Source organism: Scleropages formosus, chromosome 10, assembly GCF_900964775.1.
Source record: "Scleropages formosus chromosome 10, fSclFor1.1, whole genome shotgun sequence".
NCBI lineage: Eukaryota > Metazoa > Chordata > Actinopteri > Osteoglossiformes > Osteoglossidae > Scleropages > Scleropages formosus.
The window spans coordinates 22,892,926-22,912,057 of record NC_041815.1 but is presented as its reverse complement, the minus strand read 5'-3'; the positions used below and the strand labels follow the sequence as shown (position 1 = coordinate 22,912,057).

General features: G+C 45.2%; 1 protein-coding gene across 1 annotated transcript; it reads right to left on the bottom strand.

Moving 5' to 3' along the window:
- Positions 1-114: 114 nt before the first annotated feature.
- srpra (SRP receptor subunit alpha) lies at positions 115-10,240 on the bottom strand. The gene is made up of 15 exons (XM_018748788.2): positions 10,097-10,240; positions 9,854-9,984; positions 8,408-8,491; positions 8,150-8,313; positions 7,847-8,007; positions 6,744-6,909; positions 6,379-6,529; positions 4,753-4,871; positions 4,338-4,456; positions 3,668-3,754; positions 2,830-3,002; positions 2,371-2,584; positions 1,713-1,876; positions 1,266-1,364; positions 115-1,178 (listed from the first exon to the last, which is right to left on the bottom strand). The coding sequence occupies exons 2-15, from the start codon at positions 9,974-9,976 to the stop codon at positions 1,050-1,052; spliced, it is 1,953 nt and encodes a 650-aa protein (XP_018604304.1). The 5' UTR covers positions 9,977-9,984; positions 10,097-10,240; the 3' UTR covers positions 115-1,049.
- Positions 10,241-19,132: the final 8,892 nt, after the last annotated feature.

Genomic DNA, 19,132 nt, shown 5'->3' with positions numbered 1-19,132 from the left:
CTTTTTGTTCAAATATTGTTCTATGCTGTGACCTTTTTCTCTAGGTATTTATAAATGCAACATTTCAATAAAGTTATTTTTATATTTAGAAGCAATTTAAAACAGAGGAAGAGGGGGGAGTAGCCATTTAGCAATATCAGCCTGGGTCAGAGTCAATGCTTTCACTAGAGAAACTGCACAGAAGTCATTTCATGTCACAGGGTAGGCATTACACATGGAGAACCCATGACCAGCTATCATAGCAGCTTTATTTAAGAAATATTACATTCTCAAATGTATTCATATAGCTCCTGATTCTCTCCTATTGCACTACAGCATAATTAAAGGGATTGGAGAAGCTTAAGACATTTAAAACATCTCTTGGGGGATTGAGGGTTTAGCCTAATGAAAAGGTGAAACTGGCCAAGCAGCCAACACTCAAGAGTAAGGCAGCCCAAAGTTTGAACAGTAATAAAGGCCCATTTTCAAATGGGCAAGAGAAACTCAGAAGGATCTTTTGAGCTTCGCAAAAACAATCCCACAGACAGGTCAATGGTGGTGGTAGGGGATCTGTACAAGAATAGGCACTATGGTAACATCCTCATAAGAGGGTGAAAGACTTGAAACGAGGCAGGAAATGCAGCTCTCTGCTTCTCCACACCTTGATGTACTGTGAAAATGCTGCATTGTCAGTCAGTGCAGTACCCTCTACAATAAACAAAACTAGGGGAGAAAAATACTGTATGTTCACAAGTTAAAAAAAAAAAAACCTATAAACTGGGGGAAAGAAAGCTGGCATCCCTGACAAAATTAAACCAAAATTGAGAATGTCATAAGTCCTGCTAGATTCAGTTCAATCCAGTTTTTTTTCCTTTTATTTAAAGCTCATGTGGAACTGAGGTAAGAGTCATTTGCCCCACAGGTGCCTCTGATGAAGCTGGGCAGTAGCCTGCAGAGTAGGGGGGTCTAGTTGTTGCGGTGGGCATTGGAGGGGTGCTTCAAGGGGTCAAAGCCGCTGTAGCAGAGCTGGAATTCTCAAAGCATGGAGGCGGCTGGCCACCAGCCTCTTCTCAGGCCTTCATGAGAGTGTTAACCACGGCCCGGGCGTTGAGGCTGCGAAGATCATTGTAGGTCTGCCCAGTGCCCACGAACACGATGGGCTGCCCAGTGATGTAGGTCATAGAGATGGCAGCACCAACCTGAAAGGAAGAGACAGGATTGTGAACCTTGTTTTCTTTAAATATGAAACAGTGGGAGGCTAATCTTATAGGCCATTGCTGACATACCTTATCATCAATGGTGTCAAACTTGGTGAGAATGATACCATCGATGAGACGAGGTTTGTCTGACATCGAGTGGTCAGCCAGGGCCTGGTTAAACTTCACCTGAAATAAAGCATCAGCTTGCTTGTTGAAAACAGAATGATCAATTTTGACCAACATCATTGTCAGCAAGGATATAAAACTTCATGTTGTGGTAGCAAATAAACTCCATCCTTACACCAAAACACAGAGAACCGTAGAGATGCAATGAATTTATTTCCACGAGCTCTGCTTTGAAGTTAATATCGCCAAGCCAACAGTGAAGTAGTTGATTACTGCGAGTTGGGCTGGAGTTTCACCCAAAACAATCCAATACACCTAGGTGGAAAATGCCCTGTTCCATTATCCCAAAGCCCTTAATCACCCCTCTGCCCCACACTTGGAGCAAAAGTAGAGTAAGAGAGGACTCACAAGCTGGTCCACGGCCTCGTTGCCAACCAGAGCCTCCCCAACAAACAGCACCAGATCCGGCATGTTGACGGCAATCAGCTTAGCCAGCGCGGTCATCAGTGGGGTATTGTCCTGCATGCGCCCAGCCGTGTCCACCAGCACTACATCAAAACCCTGGTTCCGCGCTGTTGAACCACGAACAGGAACGGTCATATCATTCAGTCATAATTATTGATGTAGCACTCCAAGCTAAAAAGATCTGAACAACAGCTTTACTGAAAGCACAAAACAGCCCAATCCCCAGTGAAATGGCACATTCTGACATGGGACTTGGGACTACAGCATCTTATCCACTAAAACACCAATTGTATCCTTAATAATAAATCACATTGACAAATTATACTGTCCCTACATAGCAGCAGCAGGGAAATATAAAGCTTAAAATGATGGATAAATTGGGAGCAAGGCTTTTGGAACCATCCCATACAGTAGGCTGTTTTCTCCATGACAGGTTCAAACACAAATACTAATACAGCTGTTCAGGTCCTAGAAAGTTAAAGACTTAAATCTTTAAAAGATCACAACATGATGTAGAACCCATAACCACATGTTATGAGCCAACAGGAATGTCTGAACTGGTCAGGAAAAAAAGCTACCAAACACCTTATGGATGGGTTACCATAGGCGATGGCCTCCATGGCGATGCCGGCCGCATCCTTCCCGTATCCCTTCTCATAAAGCTGAACGACTTGACGTCCGCTGTGCTTCTCTGGTGGGTGCAGGGAGTTGAGGCGGCGCTGGTGTGTGCGCAGCTGTTCCACGGCCCCGGCGCGGAAAGTGTCACAGGCAGCAATGAGCACTGAGAAGCCGTTTTCGATCAGCCAGAAGGAGATCTGAATGCAGAGGGAGTGTGGTCACCAAAAGTTTCACAACAAGCAGCCCCCTCCCACAAATGCAGTAAGAGGTAAGTTTAAGGTTTAAAAGTGATACTTCAACCCATTCATGAAGTCTTTCTAGACCATGTTTTTGTAAAAGGGGAGGAGTCTGTGTACAACTGGTACTGCAGTTATACAAATGTCCACAAGAGGGCCATACCACACTAAAAAAGTGCTCACAAAGGGGACACAAGCCATCTTACCTTGGCCAGGTTGGTGGACTTGCCCACCCCATTGACACCACAGAAGGTGATGACATAGGGGCGTCGCTGGGCACGGGCCTCTAGGACATCCCGCAGCACATCCACGCGCCTCTTGGGCTGCAGGATCTGTACCAGGGAGTCATGCAAGGCCTGCTTCACGGTGGAGGCCACAGCTGTGGAGAAGAAAGATACAGAAGTCCTTCAGCTACAATCCAGTGGCACAGCATTAACCCTACAGGTATCAATGAGGGTCAACCAACATAGTGTTCTAGCAACAGCCCTCCCTGTCCATCCACTCAATATCCACTGTCCATTCCCACCCATCCACTTGTCTGCCCATCAATCCATTCAGAAGAGTTTCAAGTTTGTCACAGGTATAAGTATCATGAAATTCTTCTTGAATGCTTCTCCACAGACTGAACAAAAACAATAGAAATACTGCACAAAACAATGACGATGAGTAATGCTAATAACAATAACAATAAGTAACGGTAACAATAATAACAAATAACAGCAGACAGCCAGAGAACTCAGGACATGAGAGAATGCTTAGAGTGACAGTGTAATCTACCAATGTGCTTGGAAGGAGCAGTCCAACTCTAGTTACAAAAGGCGGCACATTGGTGAGTGTTGTATACTCTTACAGCAGCGGGGTAAAAGCTGTTCCTGTACCTAGCAGTGTGGGTTCGAATAGACATGAGCCGCTTTCCAGATGGCAGAAAAGAGAAACCCATCTATTCAACATCAGACTTCAAATTCCACACACATTTCCTAGCACTGCTTGAGCTCAAAGTGTCCAGTGTGGCCAAAAGCAAGAATCCCGAGGTACGGTACTCACTGGTGAAGGTGCCCATTACTTTGCCCTCGAGTTTCTTGCCCACTGAGTTGCAGAGCTGGGAAGCAATGTCAGCTGCTACATTCTTAGCTGTGGGAACAGGCAACAGAACAGAGACGGGTGCAACACTGCTTGACAATAAGGCACCAACCACACTGGAAAATTACTTTGCATGTACTGCGTGAACTGGTGGGTGGCACGGATCACGAGCATGGTTTTTAAACAGCTGATCTGAGGACTCTGGAAGAACATTTGTGGAGTGTTTGCAGAGAGCAGGATAACTCATAAAAATGGACCTGGATTTATGACACTTGGGCCTTATTTCTGTTTCCTTTGTTTGCCTAGTTGTTGCCTGTTTTTAATGTTTCCTGTTTAGAGTTCTGCTTTAAAGGGACCATGTTCCCATTCCGGTTGTCAGACGTTCTAAATAAAACCTCTTGGCTCGGGAACCCTGCAGTCCTGCCCATGGGGTCACCTCCACCCCACAAAGCACATACTCCCCTAAACTGGTGTCCACATGGGCAGGACACTTGTTGTATAAATGTTCAGTCTAATCAGTCCCATTGTATGAATGAGCAGATGACACCAAGTGTCCACACTGTGAAACGAATGGTGCCAAGGCTAAGACCCACCCTACAGTAACGCACAGAGAACACGGAGAGGGCTTCCATACCGATAAGGTGGTCCCTCATCTTTTCCAGCACTGGCTCCATGTCCTCTTGAGTAAGGCTCTTGGAGCCCACAAGCCCCTTCAGCATCCCAAACATTCCCCCAAAGCCCCCTTTCTTGGCACTGGGAGTGAGGCGGGGGAAGAAAAAGAAAAAGAAAAAAAAAAAAAAAAAAGAATTTACGCAATGTTGAGGTCAAAAATTAGGCTGCTGGTTCATTCAACCCAAACTGCCTTAGCAGATTCATGGTTACAACTTTAAGACGCAAGTTTTTGACGACAAAACAAAAAAGTCAAATTTTCACAGAACGTATATGAAAATGAGAGAAAACAGAACAGAAGAACTGCTTGTTTGCTGTTAAAAAGGAACCTGTTTTCAGTCCTTTTGTTAATCCGACGGCCACAAGTTCAACAAGAATACCTTTTTTTGTCTGGACTGGTGACAACTGCACTTCTGTCCTCTTCGTCCTCCTCTCCCTCCTCGCTTGACTCATAGTCCACAGTGGGCAGGTCACCCTCCATTGAATGTGGCTGGAACCCCTGACAAACACAAAGTCCATGACTAGACCCCCATGCCTGAATGAGTAAACACACACACACACACACACACACACACACATTTTCAGAACCGCTTGTCCCTTACGGGGTCACGGGGAACCGGAGCCTACCCGGCAACACAGGGCGTAAGGCCAGAGGGGGAGGGGACACACCCAGGACGGGACGCCAGTAAGCTTCTATATGGTGGTTGAGTCGCCTCTGAGAACTCAGAGCCACGGTTCAGAAACTAGTGTTGGACAATCGCAGCCCTGAGGAGCCAAAGGGTTCAAGGAAGCACGTTCAGGTTCAAACAGCTGTAAATGGGACCTCTAAAGCAGTAGTGTCCAGGACTCTCAGTTCCTAAACTCTTCTACAACCAATGCAGTCAACAATATTATCATCATTATTACAGGTGGTGCCCGATTTATGATTTTTTTGACTTTACGATGGTGAGCTGGTGATACACATTCAGTAGAAACTGTACTTTAAATTTTGATTTTTTTCCTGGGCAAACGATATGCAGTTTGATACTCTCTCGCGATGCTGGGCAGCGGCAGTGATCCACATCTCCCAGTCTGTCATGCGGTTGTGTTTTGCGCATCCATAATGTCACAGAAATGTCCATCTGTATCTCCTGCTACAGGTGGGAAGAAGAAGGTGAGGGCAATTACTCTTGAGGAGAAACTCAAGATGATTGTTCAGCATGAAGGTGGCAAGCCCATAATGGCCATCGCACATATGGTAGGTTATGATGTTTGGTAGGTTAGGTGTATTAAATGGATTTTTGACTTACAATATTTTCGACTTGTGATGGGTTTCGCAGAACTTAACCCCATCGTAAATCGGGGACCACCTGTTCATAGCTGGATGTCCTGGGTCAGGGCTAAATTCCAGGATTAAGGTCTAGTTAGTATCAGGGTCGGGAAGGAAAATGTCACTAATCACTGCTAACGGTGCCGAGGATTCTGCTGAGAGCAGATGCAGTGCATAATGGCACTTGTTTTTGTATATTTACATTTATTCATTTAGCAAAGACTTTTCTCCAAAGCAACGTAGATTACATTTTTTTTGGTGGAAGAGATGTTGATGCTGCATGAGGTGAAAGCAATGGCTCTAAAAATTCCATTTCCCGTTGTCAGTTCTTTATTTCTCAGAGGACATATGCTAATAAAAATCATTTAATAAGACCAGTGGGGGGGGCGTGGTGGCGCAGCGGGTTTTGCCTGTGCCTGCTCTCTGGTGGGCCTGGGGTTCGAGTCCTGCTTGGGGTGCCTTGCAATGGACTGGTGTCCCGTCCTGGGTGTGTCCCCTCCCCCTCCAGCCTTGTGCCCTGTGTTGCCGGGTTAGGCTCTGGCTCACCGCGACCCTGCTCGGGACAAGCGGCTTCAGCCAGTGTGTGTGTGCAAGATTTAATAAGACCATCTATTCAGGCCACAGGTCACTGACTGAGGACAGACAAGGCCTGCACTGGATGTCCGGGAACAGGTAACACTCAAGCTTGCACACCCACCAGGTCTTCCATGATGTCCTTGGAGAAACTTGCAGTTTCCAGGGAGTTTCCCCCATTGCTCGCGCTGTAGTCAAGCTCCTTGGTGCTGCTACCGCCCATGTCCCACACGCGCTTCTCTTTGCCCTTGGGCTTCTGGGGTTTCGGAGACTTCCTGTTGGCCAAAGTGAAGGTCGAGAAATTCAGGACCTCGAGGCACAAGATGTCTAAATAGTTTCCTTTAACAGAGACGATCAGCTGTCAAATATAAATCCCCAAAACTAACCAACCATCAGGTGGTTCTGACTACGGAACTCTAAGAAACTCATCCAGAATTAGTTTTGCAAGCTTCCCTCCAACTGTGCCATGCAAGGTTACCCACAACGCACTTGGACTTCTCCTTGCCTCCCCCCATTTTCTTGCGGAACTCCTCGCGCTTCAGCATGATCATCTCCTCCTGCGTAAGGGTCTGGTTGCCATTCTCAGTCACCTTTGGGGAGACGGCTGCAGCGCCTCCCTTCTGTGGGTCTGCAACGGTCGGCTCAGGAGCTGGGGCTGTGGCGAGACACGGAATCCATCAACTACGCTGAACATTCCCGTCACCCATCACCACTGTGTGCTTTCAAAAGACATGCAGACCGCCTGAAAGAGCGGGCCATTCTTTGATTACTGAACGCTGAAAACCCACTCAGAGTGGACCTTGTCTGTCCTAACATTATAACATGGACTGCAAGTATAACATTACTTTAATAGTTTATAGACTATACTACACTATTCATATATTATTTTATAGTCTACAGTATACAAATAGTGTAGTACAGTCAATAGTCTATAGACTAATGCAATGTATATTATTTATATACCCATCAACTGTAGACTAAGATTACAAGACCAATTGACTAAAAACATAATACTCTTAAAATATATTTTCCCTTTAGTTTACACTAAATTAGTTCACTTAACTGACAGTTTTCTCCAAAGCGACTTACAATTATTTACCCATTTATACGGCTCTGTAATTTTTACTGGAGCAATTTAGGGTAGGTACCTTGCTCAAGGGTACTGCAAGGCACTAGAAGTGACACTCGAACCTACGACCTTCAGGTTCGAAGGCAGCAGCTCTAACCACCACGCTACAAGCTGTCCCCTCGGTTTATGATTGGTTTTCAAGACTCTACACATATAAGAGGTAAAGACGATGTTTTAACAGGATGCACACAAAACAAAAGCCTTTAAAATAAATCTAAAGTTGCATTTTTCCATCTCAAGTGACGGACAATTCACATCATCTCTTGAGTTGGAAGATCCTGGGATGCCAAATTTGCAAGCTGATCTCCCCCAAACTATTAAGTCTTAACTAAACATTTTTGTGAAATCAGAAGACAGGAGTGATCTGTAATTACTGGCAAGCAGGTGCTCTGCCCCTTGACACAAGATCGCGACCGACTTCCTGCCCTACACGGGAAAGAGCAGCACCCTCCGCAAAGCTCACCCTCTTTCTTGTTGCCTTTTTTGTTCTTTCCGCCCTGCTCCTTGCTCTTGTCCCCTCCTTTCGTCTCGATCATGGATTTCACAGTCTTCTGGGATTTCTGGGACTTCTCGAAGCTCTTCATTAAGACAGGGCCACGAGACCTGCTACTCTCCTCTGCCATGCTGGAAACATTTGGCTGCCATTATTACACCAAAATGTATTCATTTACCTGATGCTTTTCTCCAAAGAGACTTCTTAAAAAACAAAAAAAAAAAAAAAGAGCAGGAGGTGGACAGACCGCAAGGCCATTCCACACGTGCTTACCGAAGAAGGGTCTGGAACTCATCGTTGAACTCAAAGCTGTTGAGCAGTAACTTGAGGGCACCCTTCTCCTCCAGCTCGTTCTTATAACGATCTCGGAAGTGGCGCTGGACATCATCTATTAACTTGTCTACGTACGTCAGCGTTAAGATCTTTTGAAAGCCAACCTGGATTGTGGAAAATATATTTACTTTTTGTTGTTATCATTATTATAAAGTTAATAATATTTGAAGAGAAGCACTGATGTGATCCATGACTTACCACAAAGACCAGTTCAAATTCATTGTCCAGTTTATACTTCAATGTCAGGGCATTATGAGTGTAGGAATTGTTTCCACTGCGCTCCTTCACGTGCACAATTAAAAATGAAAACGCACGTCAGCGATATAAAATTCATCTATTGTCACATGACAATCAAATTTCTTAAGTTCTGACAAAAATGCTGAAAATTATACTTTGTTCACATGTGGTTGATCGTCACTGTTGGGTTGCATTTCAATATCATACTGCTTTAAACTAAAAAACATTTACTCTTATGAACATTCTCTTTATCCACAAATATTTGCAGCAAGAATGAACCATGTGAATTAGCACCACATGGAAGAGAAGCCCTTGGTAGGGTCTCCAATGTGTGCTGGTGTGGACCAACGTGGACCAATATGTACTGATTTGGACCAGTGTGGACCAACGTGTGCTGATGTGGACCGATGATGAGTGCTGTGATGTGGACCAGTGTGGGTGGATGTGATCCAATGTGGATCTGTGTGCGCTGATATGGACCAGCGTGGACCGATGTGTGCTGATGTGGACCGATGTGGACCAACGTGGGTGGATCTGATCCAATGTGGACTAATGTGATCCAGTGTGAACAAATGTGTGCTGATGTGGACCAGCATGGACCAATGTGTGCTGATGTGGACCAATGTATATTAAAGTGATGCAGTGTAGACCAATGTGTGCTGATGTGGACCAATGTGGGTGGATCTGATCCACTGTGGACCAATTTGTGCCGATGTGGACCAGCGTGGGTGGACCCGAGTCAATGTGGACCAATGTGATCCAGTGTGAACAAATGTGTGCTGATGTGGACCAGAGTGAACCAATATGTGCTCATGGGGACCAATGATGAGTGATGTGATGTGGACCAGCATGGGTAGATGTGATCCAATGTGGATCTGTGTGCGCTGATATGGACCAGCGTGGACCGATGTGTGCTGATGTGGACCGATGATGAGTGCTGTGATGTGGACCAGCATGGGTGGATGTGAGCCAATGTGGATCTGTGTGCGCTGATATGGACCAGCGTGGACCGATGTGTGCTGATGTGGACCAACGTGGGTGGATCTGATCCAATGTGGACTAATGCGATCCAGTGTGAACAAATGTGTGCTGATGTGGACCGATGATGAGTGCCGTCATGTGGACCAATGTGGGTGGATCTGATCCACTGTGGACCAATTTGTGCCGATGTGGACCAGCGTGGACCAACGTGGGTGGACCTGACCAATGTGATCCAGTGTGAACAAATGTGTGCTGATGTGGACCAGCGTGGACCAATATGTGATCATGGGGACCGATGATGAGTGCTGTGATGTGGACCAACGTGGGTGGACCTGATCCAATGTGGACACGTGTGCGTGCTGATGTGGACTACACACAGTCGCCGGCGGGGCCCGGTGCTCGCTGTCACTCCGGATGACGCCTCACCTGCAAGATGACGGAGCGGATGAGCGCGTTCACGGGCCCCGTGAAGGACTCGGTGACTCCGGCTTCATGGAAGCACCACAGTACAATACCCCCCTTGCTGAAGATGGCGAAGAAGTCGAGCATCTCGGCCGCTGCGGAGAAACCGGGTCCGGTGTTAAACGCGTAGCGAAAACAGAACTAAAGAGGGGCAAGGAGACGTCGACGTGGCCGAACCCCCGCGTCAGAACCAAGAGCCGTCCTCACCTCAGCCGTCAAAGCTGTCGCCTTTTCCCCGAAGGACGTAATTTTATCCAAGTCGAACAACTTCCGACTGGGAATTTCCAGTCGCCTTCGCTTTGCCGCAACACTGTTTCAGACACGTCAGTCGAAAGGGGGGAAGTGACGTAACTTCCGCTTCCGTGAAGGCTCCGCCTCTCGATGTAGCGAAACGGCGCGGTTTTACGCGTTTTGGAAACATGTTACAGGTTGACGTGAAGAAGAGCGCAAATGACTACTGTTGGTTTGGATGGGGCGAATGAGGACGTAGGCAGCGTTCATTTCGAACGTTTTATTGAACGCCGGCACACAGAGTAATGACGTTCTCGGTCCGAGGACCCCGTTTCTTCCAGAACCCGCGCGTGTAACCAGCCTTCCCAGCCTGCTTAGCGCCCCCAGGCTCTCTCCTCTCTCTCTGAGAGACGCAAACACCCCCTTATATTCCCTGTACGTCACCAAACGCTAACCAGTTACAATAAAACACATTTCCCGCTCAGAACAGTAACGCGGGTCGTTACAATATTTTTAAGGTTTTGATGTAATATTTAATTTATTTTCTGTGTTTTTTTTCCATATTTACCTATTTATTTTTCCTCCCCCTGGCTAGGTTTGATTGTTCTGCATTAATGTCCTTATAATGCGAGTTCTTCGTTTAATACAAAAGCACATTCCGACGCATGTAAATTTCGTATGACGTAAAATTGATGTAAAACCGTTTCCTGCTTAACACCCTGAGAAGACCAGGATTTGGCCCTAACTTCCTGAGGTGGGTAGCCGAGTTACCATCAATGGCTCCCTTGGGTGCCCCAGCTGAGTGGAGTGAGGCAGGGCCGTCCGCTTTCCCCGCTCCTTTACGTCGGCCTGCTCCTGCCGAGGGGTGGCGGTGAGGCGGTGAAGCTGGCCAAGTACACGAACGACACTACGCTGTTACTGTGCTCAGACCGGTCGCTCACTTGGGCTCTCGGCCTGGTTCGGGTACGCTTCTGGCGCGGCGCTGAACCTCGTCAAGTCTCTTATCAAGTTCTTTGGCAACTGGAAAAACAGAGAGGACTGCATCGGTGGTTTTTCCCGATACGATGGTCCTCTCGATGTGTTGGGGGTCAGTTTCCTTGCGGAAGGTGCCACCAGGGTCAATTGGGAAGAGTGCCTGGCCAAAGCCAGACGGAAAATGAGTGTGTGGAAGACCAAGTCCCTCACTTTGATGGGGAAAATGCTCGCGCTGAAGGTGGACATCCTCCCTATGTTGCTCTACTTTGCGCAGGTGTACCCCTTGCCTTGCACGATGCGGAGAGGCCTTACGAAAGACATTTTCGATCTAGTGTGGGGGGGCAGGTACCTTCGGAAGAAGGAGGGAGGGAGGGATGTGCCCAACATTCCTCTTAAACTGGATTGTCTCTTCCTCTCCCAGTTATGTAACCGACTGGCAGCTCCGATCGAGCATCCCCACCAGTACTTTGCGCGTCTTTGGTTGACCCTTCCGATGCACGAGTTGGTGAAGTCCTGGTCCAACAATGGGGCCAAGACCAAGACACGGCCCGCTTATTACAGCTATGCTGTTAAGTGCAGTAAGACTACGGCGGCTGGGGTCGAGGCAGAGACCCTCCTGCCCAAGAAGCTTGACCACCATCTGCAAGATTTTAACTGGCGTTGTCTACACAACAAGTTGCCAGTCAAAGCGGTCCTGTACAGACACAAACTGACCAGCCACCCACTCTGCCCGTGACTCCAGTGCGGCAAGAGTGAAACTCTCGCACGTGCCTTTTGGGACTATGGACAGTTGCGGGAGGTCTGGCGTTTGGTGACTTTCCTGTGGAGGAAGATCGATCTGCAGATGGTTTTGATGTATGACAAAGTCTTGAGGAGATGGAACCCCGGTGTTCAGATTGCAGTTGCTTCCCAGGCATTGCTGGTGATCAGCATAGCCAAACAAATGCTTTGGAACCCAAGAACCCAGCTGGTCCAGACAGGGGTAGACTTGGGCGTCCAGGGTGTGTATCATAAAATCTGGTCCGATCCTGACGTTTAGGATGGAGAAAGATGTCACGCAGTGGGATTACTTAGAAGCCAAAGAGAGGTGGAAGGCCCTCTTTTGCCTGTAACCCCACAGGTTTGTGGCAGATCCTCCATCCTTGGGTAACTAACACGTCTTTCGCACTTACAAAATACCTCAACCGCTATTTTTGGAGAATGTAAGCGTTTTGTGGTGTGTTACGTGTTTTGTGTTAGGTGTAGGGTTTTTAATCCTTTTTGACACTTTATTTGATTGCACATTTTTTTGTTATGATTTGTAGCACTTGTTGCATTTTCAAGTAGTCACTTGTAAATGACTACATGTGTGGTGTGTTTGTATTAATTTATTGTCATTGTTTATTTTCGTCAAGCATCTTGTAGGTTAGTTCATTGTGTGGGTGTTTATTAATTTTTTTTGGGTTGTGCATATGTATTTGTATCACCTGTTTTGCTAAAATTCCAATAGAGGAGACATGTTTTGAAAAGGAAAACACCCAAGAACGGTAGGTAAGGTGTAACACCCTGGGAACAGGCCAGGGGACCACCCCTCTTGAGCAGTGGAGTTACAGGTTAAGTTCCTTTTAATTATTTATGGTTTTAAGCCTTGGGGTATGTTTTTTAGTGTTTTAAAAGTCCTGTCATGCAGTTTTCATATTAGTTGGTTTTATTGATTTTATTGATATATTTTAGATTTTATTTTGGCATGGCAGTTTTTTTTAGGTACTTTTTTATTGAATAAAGATTTTAACTGCCAGAAATGATGAATGGAGACATTTTTACCTGTATGTAAATGTGGAACCAGACACCTTTGGTGGTCTGGTAATCCATTCTGATCCGTAAGAAAAAAAAAAAAAGATGTAAAATTGTAATTTTTTGAATAACTCGATAATGACATTGTAAATCAGTTTACATTTGGAAAGAGTAACAGATTTTGAATTCAGGTCTGATAAATGGCATTTATAGAGATCCCTATTTACAAAAAACATGTCACATATTTCATTTTTGTAGGAGTTATAAAGTATTGCTATTTGACCTTTGAGGCTTCCTCGGCAGAATGAAGACCTACACATTTTGTATTTCTAACAGCATACAAGATTTGAATATCTGCATATAAATTAATATAGCAGTACACTTTGATCCAGGAGATCCAGAATGTTTATTTTTGTGTTTCTGGATAGACAATACTACATTTTAACTGACTTTAGAGAAGTGACTTAATAAATTTACAGTACAAATGTACAGCTTTCATATTTTATTTCTAAATATGTTATAAATATAATACACACACATATTGTTCGACATCCTTTTGTATTGATATTAAGGAGATAAACATTGGTTCCAAGGGTTACAGATATAACACCGCATTTTAGGATTATTAGCCTGTATTTTCCTGACGCCTTTGATCAAAGCAACTTATAATGTTGAATGACCAACTTTGCAATGATCTCCCATTTTCTTTCTGCATTAGTGTGGTAATTTGGGGAAATGTACCACGACACAACAGTAGATTTGAACCAAGAACTTTCAAGATGACAGACAACACTTTTAACCACTACACTAGCACAATGCAATGGCCATCACACTTCCACAATCATTCTAATCATTACATATCAATATTGCTCAGCATAAGTATTCACAGAAGTACATTGTCCACACTTCCGGGATAGGCTCCAGACCACCGTGGCCTTACATTGACAAGTGATTAATGATAGAGAGTGAGTGAGTGACCAAGTGACCTGGCACATAGTATAGTCAGAGATATAAGAGCATAATTCCCATAATACCTGTGTGAACACCCTTCTTTCATGAAGTCATCCCATTAATGTGTCACCCCGTGAAAGCATTAGCTAAATTCTTTATAATAATAACAACATTGAACGTTTTCTTTCAATTATGACATTAGATGTACACTGTGGAAGGAAGAGTGGGTTCATTGTTTAGCGGTGAGTTTGGGCACAGTGCTTCGTACACACTGTACATTAATCAGTGCTTTTCACTGTGACAGGAGCCGGGAAGTAGTTCACCCGTGTATAACTGCTTCTGCACATAGTTGAATGAATTTGTTGAGTTATTTTCTTACTTACAAAGCAAACAAAGTAAGAACATGTAGAGAGGGGTGTGGTGGTGCAGCGGGCTTGGCTGGGTTCTGCTCTCTGGCAGGTCAGGGGTTCGAGTCCTGCTTGGGGTGGCTTCCAGTGGACTGGCATCCCGTCCTGGGTGTGTCCCCTCCTCCTCCAGCCTTACGTCCTGTGTTGCCGGGTTGGGCCCCGGTTTGCCGCAACCCCACTCAGGACAAGCGGTTTCAGACAGTGTGTGTGTGTGTGTGTGTGTGTGTGTGTGTGTTTGTGTAAGAACATGTATGAAGATTAGAATATCCTTTTAACGGGCAGCTGTTCCGTTGTAGCGTTAACAAGACCGTTGCATGAACATGAACAGACAGTAGGGGGCGCAGTTTCTCAATGACAGCACAGAGGTCCGCGGTTAGTGTGCGGGGATCATTATTTCCATTCACTAATATTTCTCAACCATTTTTTGAAAATATCTGGTGGAGCCAATAAACACGAAGCGAAATCTGTAGTTTTTTTTTTTTTGGTATGATCAAACCACAAAACAGGCATTTGAAAACTGCACATTTTTCAGGGCAATGTTGGTCACAGGTACATTTTAACAAGGTCCACAGTTGCTGTTTGTTTATAAAGCTGCAATAAATAAATACATTGCTATAACAAAATATCCAAAGGATTGTATTATGATATTACATTATGGAAAAGGGCAGTGATTAATATGACAGGTATCAATAAAGTTTCATGGCACTGCACAGAACTGTCAAATTTTCAGATAAATTTTTCTCAACTATAATATCATGGAGATTATAATATTGTGTGGGCCAGTGTAATAAAAACAATTTGAATAGTACTGGAGTGACATGGATTTCTTGTACTTAATAACCTTGCATGTCTAACCTACTTGTAATTGAGTATTTGTTCCTATTCTTTGTACTCGTCCAGTCATGCTCCTTCCTGGCTTATTGGGTTATTTATAAGAACATGTAAAAAGAATTATAATCTACCCTAATTATGTTCTATTACCAACATGCTGCAGATAAGAATTTTTTCTCATCTTCTGCAATGAACAGTAATGAGATATCCTGTAATAAGTACTATTTGATTTAATAAGAAATCATTGCTCTGGAGCAAATGAATCATCGCTGAGTCTGAATGGTTTTCGCTGCGCTCAACCATAATTGAACACAGTGGGAAAGTGAGCGAGGGACCTCAAAGAACCTCTGATCCTGCTTAGGTATGTTTAAATGTTCCTGGCGAAAGCTGCCCTCATGTAATCAACCACACAGGCAAACAAGGCCGCCTCTGTATCCGCGTGCTCCCCGAGTTTGCCTGCTAACAACGCACATTGGATGGCCTCGAAAATCTGAAAGAGCAACTCTGTTAGAGATCCAAAGTTCTGCCTGCCACGCTTCTCACATGTGAGGCCTGTTAATAGGGAATTAATACTCCGGAGCGTAAAACTACCCCACAGGAAGCTGCAAGTACTTTCGCAACATCGGCACGAAACACATATAGGATACAAATCAAAACTCCATATAATACTTTAAATACAATTAATTAGAAAATCAAATATATATGCATAGATACTCACCCTAAAAATATACCTTAATTACGTGATACCCGCTATGGATAAAAGAGATTAACATGCATTTGATATTAAGCTCTCTGCAAAGCCCTCAACAAAGACCCCTATTGTATAGGCGAAGGCAGGCTGGCTTTCAAGACTAATCTTGGAACGGCACAGATGCTCTCTAAGAGGCTTTGATTTTTGCGGTAACATTTCTGGGGCTAGGCAATGTTTTCACCATCAAGACGAATGCTGAAACTGGAGGGCCGCAGCACTCATGTTGCTACTGCAACTTGCGCTTTCTTCCCCGAGAAGCGGGTGGCGCTTCGGTAGAGGTTGTCTGAAAATGCGATCGTTGCCCATTCAGACAAAAATATTGGAAAAAATGGCCCCGAGATGAGTGTAAGATTGGCTTTTATAATCATGAAACAGTAAAGAGAGAATGCAGTTTACAATATCGTTTTAACAGTCAGCGAAGGAATGCATCCCCCAGCAGAAAAAGTTAAAAAAAAATACGAAAAAGGAGCATGACAAGCCAACCATAATACTTAGATGATGGAGCAAGCTGTAGTGGTTTGATAAGCCACTACTCTGGCTTAAGGGTGCGTATAGGATAGATTTAGTTTTGAAATCCCCATCATCGCTGAAAAGAATACAACGTACTAACAGAGCGATTATTGCTAAATTTTAGGGTTTTAATGGTTTTGCCATTATAATCATCCAATAAGGATAATGGGACAAGTCTTGCTCAGCAGAACATCAACCGCAGTTTTTCCTCATGCTGCTTTGTCCATCCTGCCTAATTGTGACCCCGTGTTATTACCATCAGTAACATGAGTTTGAATTGAACATTTCTCTTCGTTGTGCTCATTGTTTATGCAGTAACCTGAGAAGCACCAGCTGTGTTTGAACCAAAAGTACCAGAAAACGCGCACGGAACCAAAAACCCCATAATGTGCGTTATGGCAGAATGAAAGTGTCTTTTTTACTTCTCTATCTTTGGAAGTGGTTCAGGACCCATTAAGAGCAAGTCAGGGTTCAGATGAAGCTGATGGCTAGAGTTTCTTTTGTGGACATCAGCTGAAGACCTCCGAGGCAAGACATCCGTAGAGCGTTGGTGAAAAAGCCCCGGCCAAAGGCATGCCGTGAGTCAGCATGATGCATGCCATGTTAACCAGACAAAGGAACTGCGGTAGCAGCAGCTGGAAAAGGCTTGGCTGGTTTGCTGAGGACCACCAACAGCACGGAACACTATTGCCAGCTCAGTGGCCAAGGACTTGACCCTTAGCCAGTGCTGGCCAGCAACTGAAACGTCTGTTTTCTCAGCTGCGGAACTTTGCCGTTTAGCAGAACCTACAAAGCTTTTATCACTGATGTTGTTATTTTAATCTCTTTTATTATTTAATAATAATAATAATAATAATAATAATTTTATTCTCCACAGCTGGCAATGCTGGTGCCTTATAGCTCCTAGGACTGAGGTTTTGGATGTTGGTAGAAATCCAGCTATGTGTAGAGTTTGCATGATCTCCCTGTGTTTGCATGTGTTTCCTTCAGTTACTCTGGTTCCCGCCCACAGTCCAAAGATAAGACTGTGTTTCAGGTGAATTGGTCACTCTAAACTGTCCATCGTGCATGTGTGAAAGTAACTGGGTATGTGCAATTAGCTTGTGATGGACTGATGTCCATTCCAGGGACCACCACCACAACCCTACAATCATTACATTACTTCATTCCACTTAGCGGACGCTGTTCTCCAAAGCGACTTCCAATGAACTCTATGTAGTGTTATCTACCCACACACCTTCTTCACCGTGGTGACTTACACTGCTAGATACACTACTTTCAATGGGTCACTCATCCATACATCAGTGAAACACACTCTCTCTGTGACACTCACGCACTATGGGTGAACCTGACAGTACTCAATGACAGTAGAGGTGTGTGTGGCCCAAGAGAGGTCATCTGTAATGTTCATGCCCAGGAATTTGAAACTGGGGACTCTCTCCACAGCCTCGCCATTTATGAGCACAGGACTGAGGTCAGTTCTCCTTTCCTTCATGAAGTCCACCACAATCTCCTTTGTCTTCCTGGTGTTAAGAATGAGATTGTTGGTGGAGCACCAGGCATACATCAGTACAACATGCTCTCTCTATCACTCACACACTATGGGTGAACGTGAACAGCATGTCTTTGGACTGTGGGAAGAAACCCACGCAATCATGAGGAGAACATGCAAACTCCACAGAGATTGAGCGGGGATCAAACCCATGTCCTCTCACACCACCCAGGCGCTGTGAGACAGCAGCACTACTTGCTGTGCCACCATACTGCTACCACTGTGCCAATAAGTTGTTGCAAGTAAGTTGCAAGTAATAAATTGTTATTGATTATGGATTGATGGACTAAATTATGTTTATTCTTATGGTGAATGGACAATGCTGATAACTAATTTTACTGTTCACACTTTTTAAATTGCAAGCATTTTGAACTGAAAAGTACATTGCCTTGTGACTCAGACAGCATGCAACGACATGAACCGAATATTTTGATTGAGTCTCAGGTATTGGGCAGGACTTGGTACTGGGTCCTCTGCTCTTCTCAATCCACGCCTGGGTGGTGCGAGAGAACGTGGGTTCGATCCCAGCTCAGTCTGTGTGAAGTCTGCATGTTCTCCCCGTGTCTGTGTGGGTTTCTCCGGGTGCTCTGGTTTCCTCCCACAGTCCAAACACATGCTGTTCAGGTTCCCCCATAGCGTGTGAGTGTCACAGAGAGAATGTGTTTCACTGATGTATGGATGAGTGACCCATTGAAAGTAGTGTATCTAGCAGTGTAAGTCACCAAGGTGAATAAGGTGTGTGGGCTGATAACACTACATAGTATCTATTGTAAGTCGCTTTGGACAAAAGCGTCTGCTAAGTGAATAAATGTAAATGTAAACACCTCCTCCCTCGGTCCTGTCATCGTCTCCCATAGATTCAAATACCACTGCTATGCTGATGATACCCAGCTCTTCCTCTCTTTTCCACCTGGAGCATCAGACATTTCCATGTACATTGCTGCCTGCCTGCCTGCCTGATGGACATCTCTGCATGGATGTCCGATCACCACCTCCAACTCACACACACACACACACACACACACATTTTCTGAACCGCTCGTCCCATACAGGGTCACGGGGAACCGGAGCCTACCCGGTAACACAGGGCGGAAGGCCGGAGGGGGAGGGGACACACCCAGGACGGGACGCCAGTCCGTCGCAAGGCACCCCAAGCGGGACTCGAGCCCCAGACCCACTATAGAGCAGGACCCGGTCCAACCCACTGCGCCATCACGCCCCCGTACACCTCCAACTCAACCTCTCCAAAACAGAGATCCTAC

Coding starts and splice junctions, on each gene's coding strand:
- srpra (XM_018748788.2), bottom strand. CDS start 9,976: ATGCTCGACTTCTTCGCCATCTTCAGCAAGGGGGGTATTGTACTGTGG. Junction 6,910..7,846: donor AAAAGGCAACAAGAAAGAGG/GTGAGCTTTGCG, acceptor GTCTCGCCACAG/CCCCAGCTCCTGAGCCGACC. Junction 3,755..4,337: donor GATGAGGGACCACCTTATCG/GTATGGAAGCCC, acceptor CTGTTCCCACAG/CTAAGAATGTAGCAGCTGAC.